The sequence below is a fragment of the Talpa europaea genome (genome assembly GCF_964194135.1).
Source record: "Talpa europaea genome assembly, chromosome: 8".
NCBI classification, from domain to species: Eukaryota; Metazoa; Chordata; class Mammalia; order Eulipotyphla; family Talpidae; genus Talpa; species Talpa europaea.
In genome coordinates this window covers 21,534,034-21,548,341 of record NC_140075.1, presented here as the reverse complement: position 1 = coordinate 21,548,341, position 14,308 = coordinate 21,534,034, and the positions used below count along the sequence as shown (strand labels likewise).

Genomic DNA, 14,308 nt, shown 5'->3' with positions numbered 1-14,308 from the left:
CATTTTGTGATCATTTATAGATGAAGTTTGTTTTTGCTGGTCTAGATAAGTTGTCTTTATTGAATTTTTTTATTTAGTTATTCTGTGATTTACTGGGAGGTATTAAACTCTCCAGTTGTGTATTTTTCTGCTTTTCATATTAGTTCATCAGTTTTTGCTTCATTTACTTCAAGACTCTTATTGGGCACTTAAATATTCTTGATTTTTGTGTCTTCTTCATAAAGTAATCCTTTATTATGTAATATCTCTATCTTTGGCAGAACTTACTGTCTTAAAATTTTCTTCATTTGTTAATAAAGACACTATCTTTGCCTTTCATTACATCTTTTTTAATATTTAAATTGTATTTCTATAGTTTGCTTTTTATACATTTGGAAAATCTCTGCCTTTTGATTGAAACATTTCACACACTTTAATTGCTTTTAAAAATGTCAAACTTTCCTTTAAAAATGGGATTATAATGTATCTAGTATTTTTGTGTTTCCTGTTCTCCCGGTTTGTTGAGCTTTTGAGATTGGCTTATAATTTCCATCAAATTTGGAATTTCCTGGCCAATAACTCTTCAAATTGTTTTCTGCTCTAATTACACATGTATTAGGCCTCCTTAAGTTATCCCACAGGTTATCAGTGTTGTGTTTATTATTTTTTCCTGTGTTTTCCCCTAATGTTCTGCTTTATTTAAACACTTTCTGCTGCCATAGCTTCAAGTTCACTAATCTTTTTCCCTGCGATGTCTAATCTGTTAATTCATCAAGTCTTTTTTTTTTATTCTCAGCTATTGTGGTTCTCAAATCTCTAGAATTTTGATTTCCATCTTCATGTTTCTGCTTACATTCTCAGTATTTTTTCTGCTTTCTGGGTTATATTGAATGTAAATAAAATAATTTTTAATATCTCTTCTTTGTCATTTTGGGGTTGATGCCAATTGACTGATTTTCCTTCTTACTATGGCCAATAATTTACTGTTTCTTTGTATGCCTGGTAATTTTTTATTGGATGTGAGACGTTGTGAATACTGTCTTTCTGAATGTGAGATATCTTTGTATTCTGGTAAATATTCTTGAACTTTATTTTGGGATTCAATGGCAGTTACTTGGAAACAGTTTGATCCTCTTGAATTTTGCTTTTAAACTTTGTTGTATGGAAGTAGAGCATCAGTCTTTAGGGCTAACTTCACTTTTACTGTTCTAAGTACTCTGCATAATGTCCTATGAATTATAAGGCTTTCTGCTATAGCTGGTGGGTCTTTGTGAGCTTTGGGTATTGTTCCCTCTGTGCTTTTCTAGTGATTCTTGCCTTAACCTTGGGATAGATTCCTTAATACACAATGCCGATCAGTATTCAGTTAAGGACTTGAGATGAACTCTCCGTGGGTCTTCAGTATTCTCTTGAAGCTCTCTCTGTTCTAGTTTCTTCCTTTTGAACTCCAGCCCTGTTGACCTTCCAGATTCCCAGTTTCATGTTCTATGCTTGGATTCTTGCCTTTGCCCTTTTGCCTACAAACTTAATCCAGTTAGTAAGCTGAGGCCACCACAGGACTTTCATTGTTTGTTTCTTTTCTATATATCTTTCTTCTTGATAGCCAATGTCAGAAAAGCATTTTTTATTAAGTTTTGTGTAGTTTTTAGTTGTTTCAGGCAGAGGGTTACCAGTCCCTGTCACTACAGCTTGGTAAGTGAAATTGTTGATTTCATTTTTTCATTTAGCTATTTGGTATTTTTTGCTATACCTGCTTGCATTTTTTGTTTTTGTTTTTGTGGGTATTAGTGATTCCTGCTGGATTACAGCATACATACATCTTTAATCTTTAACAGCCTACATAGAATAAACATTGTAGTTCTTCGTGTAAAACTTAAGAAACTTGGAACCATTTAGTGCTATCTATCTTTGATGTTCATTCTAGTTGTCATCTGCAATTTATCTACATAGGTTATATAACCCATAGCATAATGTTATAATTTTTTATAGTAAGACTATGTATCTTTTTAAAGAAATTAAGATATGAAAAAAATTTAAATACTTTCCTCCATATATTTACCATTTCTGATTACCTTCATTATATCAGAATATTTGGGTTTCTGTCTTGTATTGTTTCTCTCCAGCCTGAAGAACTGCCTTTATTTTGTACAGCAGTGATATGATGATAATCACTTACTTTCATTCATTGAGAATAATTTTACTTTAATTTTTTAAAAGTGTTTTTCTGGGTGTAGAATTTCAGGTGGATTTCCCCTCCAGCATTTTAAACATACTATTTCATTGTCTTCTGACTTCTGTTGTTTGTTTCTAACAAGAACTCAGCCATTATTTGTATTATTTCTCTATGTAATATTTTTGCTGTTACTTTTAAGATTTTCTTTGGATGCAGTGAGCTTCTTAACTCTGTAAATTCATGCTTTTTATCAGAAGTTTTTTGTTACCTTTCCCCCCCTATTTTTATCTCTACTTTTATTTAGTATTCCAGTTACATATACTTTAGATACTGGGAGCTGTTTTCTTTTTTTTTTTTTCTGTAAGAACCTTATCCTGGCATGTTTATGCCTATTGCCAACAGGTGCGTAAAGTCTGGTTTTAGTAACAGTGTTGAGTTGTCTCAGTTTTGACCCGGGTGGGACAGGTGTTTTGAATATCCCAGCCATAGGTTGCTAGTAGTAACCTTGCTCATGAGAAGACACAGGTAATTCAACCTGGTTCTCCCCATGGGTCAGCCTCCACCTGTTTTATTTTTGGAGCATCAGGCTCAAACCAGCAATCATCACACCACACCCCTATTGTGTCAGCGATACAGTGATAAAGAAAAGAAATGGGAGTCGTGGAGCAGGCTGTAGGATGCCTGCAGGATGCTGCTCAAGAGCAAGAGCTGGCCTTTTTATTGACAGAGAAGGGTGCGTCAAACTGAACACTGAATTTTGGGCTTTAGGGAGGGTGAGTCCACTGATAATACTCCTCTGTCCATCCACAGCTCCAATCTTATTAACAATACGTTCCACTGATCAATCCCTGGGGCGCAGAGCATATCCCAGTCATTCTTGGTATATATACCTGTTGCTCCAGGGCGATCAAGCGTCCTGCTCTTATCTTACTTGAAAGGAGCCTTGATGCTACACCTACACACCCCTAACTCCTATAATTGTCTAATAGGACACCTTCCATCCTTGAGACCAACTCTGTGACCTGCTTACCCAGCACAGTACTGGGTCTCTAGAGTCAGTGTAGCTGTGTGCCCAAATCAACAACTGTGCGGTAATTCCTCATGGCAGTCATCCCTCTCTCTGTGGATTGTACTGCCTTGGTGTTGCTATCAACATGTTTCAGTTAAAGTTGCTCCTATTGCCCTTGCCCTGTGGCCCCTGATGTGTACTTTAGTCATCCATGTTTCCTTCAAGGGTATTGGCTTTGTTGTGCTGCAGTTTACTTGTATTACGGAGGAGGCAAGCCTGCTTCTTCACTCTGCCACCATCTTGCTAGACTCCTTCATTTTTGCTTATGACATAGCGTTTTACTTTGGCTTAATTAAAGTATATGAAATGCCCAAAAATAGATGACTGGATCAAGAAGATATCTTGTGGTATATATACACAATGGAATATTACTCAGTAATCAAAAAGATAAACTAATGCCATTTGTAGCAACATGGATGGAGCTAGAAGGAATTACGCTCAGTGAAATAAATCAGAAGGAAAAAGAAAAATATTGAATGGTTTCACTTACAGGAAGAATATAGGGGAACCAAATAAGATATCAGGGGAAAAAATAATAACAATACAAAACATAACATAACAAAAACAGACAATTATAAATCTGAGACATCCTGCAGGGGAGCAGGAGGGAGAAGGATCAGAGGGAGGGAGGGAGCAGCACAGGGGACTGAGGTGATGGTGCATGTGTACATTGGGGAAGGAAATTCTATAGGGACTACACCTGGGGTGGGGGGAAGCAAATATCATTTAAAAAATGAACAATGGGGCCTCCCCGGTGGCACAGCGGTTGGGCACTGGGTTGCGAAGCTGCCCGCAGCCTCTGCTGCGCCGGTTCGATCCTGGCTGCTCCCCGGCCACTGGAGGAGGGTCCCACATGGCGCACAGACCTCTCCTGCCGCCCGCTGCTCCCCTCAGCAGTGTGTACTTGGGTCCTTCTGCCTGCTCTGCTCCCCGCTCTGGCTCTGGTGAAATAAAAATATATGAAAAAAATTAGCATCATATAGTTATATATATAACTGTAAAAGAAAAGTGTATTTTAATAGCCTTTCAGAAATTGTAGATATTTTTCTCTAACACTACCCCAAAACTTGACAAGTAGTAATTTCTAAAGATTATTTACAGTGTATAATCTGAAACCCTATCAGTGAACTTTTCATATTCAAATTTTAACATTAAAATTCATTGGTAAATAAAAATAATAATTAAAAAAATAAAATTCATTGGTCTGTATTGTACTTTGAGTGCATCTTTCATCATTTTGTAACATCATGAATAGTTTATTTAGAAAATAAAGGGTTAGTTTTGCAGATCTTAAAAAAATCACATTCATTAATATAACCACTCATTTCCTTAGAAGAATCTTAAAAGCTCATATTCATGGATACAGGTTTTTTAGGATTCTAATCGTTGCTTAAAAGCTCAAATTTTGTTGTTGGCAACAAAATATTTTCATTGTTTTTTCAGCATTGATAAACTCACATCTTTTATTTTCAATAAAATATGCGCCATCACCCAACATGCTCTTTGAAGTACAAATGATGATCTTCCTCCTAACAGTCATTGTGCTTTATTTAGTATGCTGCATAAGTACTTCCTGCAGACTTCATGATTTGTCACAAAGAATACTAAAAAGACTCAAAGGTCAAGATTAAATAGTGTTAAGATAGCAGCTGTTTTACCCACTATTGTTTTTGCACAATTAGTGCAAAGTCAATGCCGTTTCTTTTTTTTTTTTTAAATAAAGCACTTTTATAGACTTAAAACTCATTAATGCATTTAGATTTTGGTGAAGGAAAGTTTTAAAATACCCCCCAATAACAACAGAAATTGGCCATGTACTGAGGTCATTTTAGTGGGCTACTGTCATTTAAATATAAGAAAAGTAATTTCTTGGTCCCAATTAGCAAAACCTTAAAAAAGATTGTCTCTGGAGAACATTGAGGACAGTGCTTCTCAGACACATTCTGATAATCAAATTCACTTTATAACAGAATTCTATATTAACATTACATCCTTCTCAAAAAGAGAAAGATTTCCATTTCTTCGAGAGATATTTTCACTAGTGTGTTGTTCGCTAGTTAAGCTTTCTTCACTATTATTAAGAACTTCATACATATTAGAGAGATTGCCATTCATTGCTTTTTCATCTTTTCGAAAAGACACAGGCAGGCTTGCTAGACTAAAGCTGACGTCTTTAAAGGCATGCAACAAGAATATTCCCAGAATGATTGTGAAGAAGCCACTCAAAGTACCAGTGACATCATCAACAGGCATATCTTGCCACTCCTTAAAAAGAATAGCTGAACAAGTTAAAACTGATGTTGTAAAGAATACATAATATATTGGAGTCACGATGGAAGTGTTGAATATATCCAGCGCCCTGTTCAGATAATTAATCTGTGTGCTCACACAGACTATAAGGCTCAGCAGCAGAATCCAGGCCAGGGGTTGACGCAACACAGGCTTTCCAGCAAACAGCTCTTTGATAGCAATGCCCAGGCCCTTCGCACAGGAGACTGAGAATGCCCCAATCACAGAGCAGATAGTTATGTACACGAGAATGTTTGTCTGTCCATGGCGAGGTCCCACCACGCAGATTAATATCAAGGACACAATGACCACAAGTGTGGCAAAGATCACAAAACCCGGATCTCCTAGCTTGTCAGACATTTCCTTTAACGTCTCGATCTCCTCCTCTTTTGGAGCATGAATAACCATAACTGTGGATCCTAAAATACTTAGCAAACAACCAATTTTCCCATGAAGATTAAGTCTTTCATTTAGAAAGTATGAAGAGAGAATGGCACTTACTAAGACACTGAGAGCTCCTAGTGGTGTCACTAGGGTGGCTGGTGCAAAGGCGTACGCAGCAAAGTTGGCCACCTCACCTGCTCCCATTGATAGCAGTCCAGCCCACCACAACCATTCTTTAAGATATGCATGGCCACCTTGACCTGCTCTCATGGAGCCTTTCCTGGCAAGTCGCAGAAGGCCTTTTTTTTTTCAAAATGAAACTCCCTCCAATGAAAATGCTGGAGCTCATAGCCAATCCCAGACCAATATAAAAGTCATATTTTCCACGCCCTTGGGTCATTTTGTTTGTTACTTAAGAAGTTCCTGTGAATCACATTGATCACAAAACAGAGAAATTGCTGGTGCTGGAGGCAAGATGACCTACTTTTCAAATAGTTTGAAAACAGGACATCAGTGTGAATGTCCAGAAGGGAATGAGTTGCTTCACTATTCTCAGATCTGGTAATGTACAGCTCCCACTCCCTGTAACTGAAGGTCAATCACGCTGGGAGAGCATGTAAGTTTAATATGGTCTCTCTTATGAAAAAAAGGCTGGAAGAGGTTAGAGATGATTTATTCATTCTCATTTCCTCGTAAATACTACCCTTTATTCTCATTTAAAGTTTTAAACCCTGGCAGAGTAGTTCCGGCCCCGGCCGCGCGCGGCTTCCCCTCCGCGACGCGGCCCGGGTCACCTCTGCTCACACCCCCACACAGGCCACACGGGCCACCCCGTTCTGCGCTCGCGCTGCCGGCGCCTTCGTCTCGGTCCAAGGGGAAGGGCACGCATCCGGGACCGCAGCAGCGCGCGCCGCCTCCTCCATCGGGAAGAGGCGAGGGAAACTGCCTCCGTCGCAGCCCGGCCCGAGGCCAGAGCCCAATGCCGTTTCTTAAGGAGAAACCATGAGATTCAAAAAAATCATTTAGTACTTTGAAAATTTCCATATGGCTTTTATCTGTTGCCAAGCATTCACCTAAGGGACTTTTTTTCTTCAATGATTATTTGGTGTTGATACTGGGAAAAAAAAACACAACTAAACTACAAAACCCAACTATGTTGATTTGTCGTGGTTTTTTGTTGTTTTTTTTTTAATATATTTTTTACATCATTTTTCATTTTTGCACAGTGTGTGCTTTTTCATCTTGGTTATAGTCCCCATACAATTCCCACCCCGCCTTGTTTTGACACTAATTCCTCCTCCACTCTCCCCGTAGTGTGTCTCTGGTTTATAGTCGCTTGTTGATTTTGATTTTTACTTTATTATAAGTAGTCCTTTTCCTGGTCTCTTATTTAGATTTTCTAAATTCCTGCTATGAGTGAGACCATCCGGTATTTTTCTTTTTCTTTCTGGCTTATTTCGCTGAGCATGACATATTAGCTTAGTACTCATATGCATGGTAATTTCTTTACCGTAGTATCACTGTGATGTGGGAGTGCAGTGGTTTCCTTTACTGAGTTGTTATCTAGCAGGCATTGATGAGTACCACCTTTATTAGTCTTTCAGCTCCTGTGCTTCTCTATCCTTCCTTCCTCGTTTGAAAAGCTAGAGCAACAGATGTTGACTTTTAAACTTACATCTATGTTTAAAATAAAATATACAATTTTTTCTAAGCTATGAATTTTCAAAATAGTCATTTCCACTGCATTAGACACAGTAAATTGTTAACATTTATAAAGCAAAGAGAAAAATAACTTTCATTATATTTTCATTTATTTATAACTTTACAGTGTTCTTTAGAATAGATTACTCTTTCATAAGTGAGCAAACTCTTGTCAGCTTCATCTTTTTAGCATCTTCAAATGTAGAAGATGTAGCTGTGGGGTGAAAAAGTGGGTATTTTTGTATAAATACCATCAGACTCTAAAATAATAGTTATAGATAAATTTAAAAATTTATAAGGGGCCTCCCTGGTGGTGCAAGGGTTTAAGACGCAGCCTATGAAGCTATTAGCCACTGCAGCACTGAGTTGATCCCTGGCCAGTGAGCTACCCACATGGCGCGGCAGACTTCTCCTGTCTCACCCCCTGCTCCCCTCAGCAGTGTATTTCAGTCAGTCTGCCTGTTCTGTTCCCCACTCTGTCTCTGGTGAATCCTCACACCCTCCCGCGCATCTGGCCTGTACCCCAGCTCTTGTACAAATAAATAAATCTTTAAAAAAAATTTTTAACAGTTTCAGAAAAATTTAAATGTCATACAAGACAACAAAACGTATTTATTGCTTTATAGACACAAGGAAATCTTTGGGATTTCAAATACTGATTTATTAGCTAATAATGAGGCTAAGAATTTGTAAGTTACAACTTATAATACGTATTTATACTTAAAACCTACTACCTTAACATTTTTTAGGAAACAAATATATATGCATACATTCTAGCAGTCATCAGATGATAGTTTCCTCAAAAGCTTCGTGTTGAAAACACCATTATACATTTGTGATAGAATTAGAGAAAAAGGACAAATAAAATCATCTTTCAGTATGTCTGTGAAACTAGTTTTGACCTTGCAGACTACTGAAGTTTCTTGGGCCTTTCAAGGTTTGTAGGCCACATTTTGAAAGTCACTGGTTTCGTATTTTGTGGGGTTATATAATAGACATTGACTAGTACATGTAAAGATTAAAAATTCTGATATTCCTATTAACATATAAACTCCAACTCCAAACTTTTTTGTTGTCATTCCAGCTAGGTTTAGAACCCACCTCACACATGTCTAATGCAGGCTCCACAACTTAAAAGCAGAGTTGTGGTTCTCCCTGGGATTTTTTCCCTTAATCTTCAGTTGATGAGGTGGCCACAAATACTGTCTTTTGTGTGTTTCCTCAACTAATAAGACTGCAGGTTTTTCTGATTGCTTTCTGATTGACTTTTACTCCACTTTTAGGAACTCTGCAAATGTCCCAAGGGAAAAAGTAGAGGTGTTTGATGGGCTAATCTTCTTGTGCCTCCTCCCCTGTGATTTCTGGATTCTTAAATACTGCCTGCGTTGGCTGATCTGCAGTGTATTTAAACAGTTGCTGTCTGTTAACTAGGTTTTGTAGTTTTTCTTTGCAGGAGGGTTAGTCTGATGCAAGTTATCCCCACGGGACCATAAACAGGAATTCCAAGGCCCATATTGAATACATTAACTCATATGTGCTGTGACTAGTGCAGAGTTGGATTTTTACCTTCCTAAAAAGTATTTCAATTAATGATCTTTAATGTTTCATTAGTTTTTGGCATCCATATCTACTGTTGGCATGTATTACAATTGTGAACATCCAAAATCTGTCTCTCTGCCACCCCATTTGAATTGCCGGCTATTAAACTATGTCTCTCTTATCTGGTGATAATGCAGTGTTTCTTTGTATTTAAAACTAAACACATTTTTTTCATTAAATTTGGTTGTGTTCTCTACTATTGAAGCCTCTTGAAACTTTCACAGCTTGATTTTTTTATATTCACATTCCTTTCAACTCTATGGTATTTGAAGATCTTGTTTTACTTTGTTGCCATGTTTTGTAATACTATGGAAAGCATGACCACAATTCTCTCTGATGATAAATAGTAAGAATTCCCTACTTCTCCAATTTTGTTATCCTCATCACATATTTCACTTGTTATCAGTTACTTGAGAAAATATGTAATACTCCAAAGTTGCTGTGAATTTAGTTGTACTTTTAAATACATTTTTATTTGATCATTCTGAGTGTTTACAGGTAGATTACTGGAGGATTACTGGATACACACATACACACACACAACATGACAGTTCCTGGTATATTTATAGATTGATTTATGTTTCTTGCAAGAATTCAGACCTGCTGATGAGATACCACTAATCATCAGCTTAATCATCAGCTTAACCTGTTGAAGCAAAGGCTTCTGGCCCTTCTTACTTTTTAGTTTTTATTTGGAAATAATTTCAAACTTACAAAGAGCTGAAAATCAAAATAGTGCAGCCTGAATTTGAAACATATATACATAACTTTTCTCTAAACTATTTTGATAGTCGCTTCACAACTCCTAAATACTTCAGTTTCAATAGTTTTCTATACTATCCTAAAAATAGAAATATTCTTTCATATAACCAAAGTACTGTTATATTCCATATTTGGGTTTTGTCAGTCTATATTCTAATTCCAACTTTCAATATTTTAATGGAATAGTCTAGTTTATACATAGTGTTCTTCCTTCTTAGATTAGGGTCCTATTGTCCCTTCCCAGTTTAGGTTCATATATTACACTCGTTGGCATATCTCTTTTTTGCTTTAGTTTCATGGTTGTAACGAGAGGTGAGTCTCAGTTTTTACTTAGCTTTAGTCTTAGGTAAACCCCTGCACTTGGGTTTCAGAGCTGAGACTTTCTGGTGTTCCTGCCCCTAATCACTACCTCCCTGCCTCAGCAGCCAACTCCTTTGCCTTGTATATTGGGGGAGAGGGTGGGGTCTGCACTTTGTAGAAGTTTGAATGGTCTTGAGGACATTCATTTGGGAGGATAAGTGAAGATGGAGAGATATGTTGAAAGTAGGAGAGAGATTTTAAAGAAGAAAAATTCTGTGTGGTCCTGTCCATTTGCTAGATGTGGACTTCAAATTTAACACTAGATTTTCTAAAGTTAGTTCTATTGTGAAGCAAGATCACTGTCCAGATTTACAGTGTTCTTAACATAAAAACAAACTAATTGCACCTGGGAAGCATAATTTGGCCTGGTATCAAGATGAGAGAGTTATGTATATCCCTTGAGCCCTTATAAAGAGGACACTGTTGATTGACATTCTCAACAACTTTATTATAAATGGTGATTTCATAGGGCTATTTTTTTATAATGTCTCAATGTTAGCCCTTTGCCTAGTATTTCACTGCATTTCCATAAGCAGTCATTTGGTTTTAGGCCTGCTGGTCTGGTTTTTTCTTGGGTATAATTTCAGATTAATGAGAACCTTTCCTTAAATGAAATCTTACCAGGGAGCCCCACGTATAAAGAAAAAGTGGAGTTGAAGTGGGGTGCCACTCCCTCAGCTTTTTCCCTTTCTTAGCTTTCTGAGTGAGTCCCTATGGCTCCTCTGCAGGATGATGAGGCCCCTGAAATATTTGAAACCACTTGCCTAGAAGAAATTGGTGAATTGCATAACCTTAAACCGTTCTCCACAAATAAATTTTCTGGAACTGAATTTTGATTTTTGATTTTGCTCTGTTGGTATATCTAGTTTGTTATTTTAAACTGTATCGCATTTTAAAATCCCTTCTTTAGTATCATTTAACTGACTCTGTCTCAGACACTGATCTTTCCTTCTGTTTCACAGGTCCCCTCATTGCCCTCTTTACAAAGCAGTACAAAACAAAAACCCAAGTATATTCACCAAAGAAATAGGTGATTCTTTTCTTATTTAATATTTCTACCCGACCTGTGGATTCTGTAATTTCCTTCCTCCTTTGGGACAGTATTCCATTAGTTATCTCCCTGTCCCCATGTCCCCTTTTTCTGGGTCTAGAGCCTCTCCCTCTCTGCTTGTTCCTTTTCTATAACCTTAAAAAGAAAATCCTTCATTTTCCCAACAGCCTCCCCTTTCCCACTATCTACCACTCCTGTCATCTCTTGCTAGGCTCAGCTTGAACAAGTAGCTTATGTTTACTAAATTCACATTGCTTCCCATTCTTTTTATTTTATATGTGTGTGTGTGTGTGTGTGTGTATACACATTTTCTGTGAAAATAATACCTTAAACACCTTTGTCTTTACCACCAAATTTAAGAAACAATATTGGAATACATTTGAAAGCTTCTGTGTGTTCTTTCTTGAATGCATATTCCTTTCTTCCCTTAAAGAGTAGCTATTACTAATTTGATGATTATTCAATACATTTTGGTTTTGAATACACATTTTCACTGTGTATCTACAGCTTCCTAAATAGTACATAGCTGAACTTTCCAACTTGAGTACTATGAATGGTTTACAAATGTTCTGAGATGTTAAGTCTTTCAGCCTTTGTAACAGTACATGAGTAGCCTTGTTCATTTAGCCCAATGTAGCACATACATACTACCATTTTCTGTGTGCGGATATAAAAACATTAGGAAGCACTGATGGATAAAGCAGTTTGGTGCTAGCAAATGTAATAAATATATACAAATGTATATATATACATATACACACTAAATCAATAAATAAATGTATTTGGCAGCATGTATACTAAAATATTATTTTGTATATTTTTTAAAGCTTTCTGTCATTAGTGACCTACTATATATATTATTTGCCCTTACTTTAGTCAGTTTTATGTTGTGAGACTCATCCATACTAATGGACGTAGGTAACATTTTTTCACTTGTGTTTCTTTGATGTGTAGTAGTCTATTATATAAATATATCACACTTCACCCATTTTCCTATTAATGGAGGTTAATAGTTAACAGATGAAGAAGCAAAGAAGCAGTTTTGAGAGTATTTATCAAGACAAGAAATTTTGTCCACTTTTGAAAATTCACTAATGTTGAAAAGTCTGCTGCAAACAAACTTTATAGAGTTATTTGTATACAGCTGGGACCGAATTTATGGACTGCTTTTCTGACTTGCTAAAAAGCTAAAGATTGACAACTCCTTTCATACTGCATTATCTAACTTGGCTTTTAAGTCAAAGAGAACTGTGTTCACAAATTGATGCTCAATTCCTTTGGGGTTGGTATAGAAGCATTAAATTGTACTAAAATATTCATATGTGAGTGCATTTAGCTGAAAGCAATTGATGTTCTATTCCCAAGAGAACAAAAAGAAATGCTGCATGGACCTATAGTCCAGAAAACACCCTAAGCATGCTTCTTAACGGTAATTACATGGATGATCAAAGCCCTTACAATGAAGCTTAAAATGACAAAGGAGAAGTTCTAGAATTTATAAACTGTGTTTTGGATGTATAAAATTGTTTGGTTGTCCAATTTAGTTCTGATTGTATCTTTGAGTTCTAATTATACTTTCGATTTCTTTTCCTTTTTTTTTTTTTTTAAGATTTATTTATTTATACTTTATTTATACAAGCACTGGGTACAGTCAGAAGCGAAGCGCGGGAGGGTGAGAGAATTCACCAGAGTCAGAGCAGGCAGACTGATGAAGTTCACTGCTGAGGGGAGCAGCGGGCGCCAGGAGAGGTCTGCGCGCCATGTGGGACCCTCACCCGGTGGCCGGGGATCGAACCAGCACTGCAGAGACTGCAGGCAGCTTCGCAAGCCAGCGCTCAACCGCTGCGTCACCGGGGAGGCCCTCGATTTATTTTCTCAGCTAATTTTTATTAAACTGATTCTTTAAACTTTTATTCTGGACCAAGAGAGGGAAGTTTTTTATACGTTATGTTATATATAAAGTTAAAATTTTAAGTTTTGGAGAATCTACTGAGTTCCTTTTGCATATATTTTATAGCTGTTTAAAAACATGCCACTTTTGTGATAAATGAACATCTGTCAATAGCTGGCATGAAATCAGTAAGAGTAGAGCAAATCCTTGTGGCTGGTCTTGGTGTGGTAACTTAAGGGAAAATAACTATTTCAAATCTCTGTTCTTACTCTAACTGTATTTTTGTTTATTTCACCTGTAAACTAATTTTTTTACGTATACCTACAGATACAAGTATGTAAATGAATGTCATAGGATATAAGATACTGAACTACAGTGAGATGTGTATTCAGTGGGTAACTGATCATTAAGCATGTGTAATTTAACCCTTGTGTTCACTCTAGGGCCAAAGATGTAAGTACTAAGATCTTCTATAAAAGATCATTGTAATAATTTAGTTTAATATAATTATGTGTTTTAATATTAACTAAATTTAGTCTGAAAAAAAATTTGGGAAATGACATTTGATGTAGCAAGGATGTTTTTCCTTAAAGTGAGATTACTTTAGAGAGTCTTTAGTTAGGTTTGATGGATAATAAACTTATTATTTTATTTTTCTTTTAGGTACTTCCTTTTTCTGTATTTTCAGCTCTACTCAAATTCTTTTTTTTCAAAGATTTATTTTTATTTATTTATGCATACAAGGACTGGGGTGTAGGCCAGAGGTGTTGGGGGGGTGGTGGTTAGAGGATTCACCAGAGACAGAGTGGGGAGTAGAACAGGCAGTTTTACTGAAATACACTGCTGAGGGGAGCAGCAGGTGAAACAGGAGAAGTCTGCTGCGCCATGTGGGTTAGCTCCCAGGCCAAGGATCGAACTCATGCTGCAGTGGCTAGTGATAGCTTTATAGCGCTGAAACTTTAAACCTTGCACCACCAGGGAGACCCTGTACTCAAATTCTTATAACTTCAAAAGGTGCTTCTGGGAATCTTTATGTAACTTGGTTGTATG

At 36.9% G+C, this 14,308-nt stretch overlaps 2 protein-coding genes across 3 annotated transcripts in view; one reads left to right on the top strand and one right to left on the bottom strand.

Moving 5' to 3' along the window:
* ETFA (electron transfer flavoprotein subunit alpha) overlaps window positions 1-14,308 on the top strand; it is an 82,535-nt gene that overhangs the window by 37,082 nt on the left and 31,145 nt on the right. The gene's annotated exons all lie outside the window — the stretch shown is intronic.
* Window positions 5,196-6,294, bottom strand: LOC311175886 (magnesium transporter NIPA2-like; the record flags this gene model as incomplete). The annotated part of the gene is given in 2 exon segments (XM_084241059.1): window positions 5,196-6,203; window positions 6,205-6,294. Coding segments are annotated over 2 exon segments (1,098 nt in total).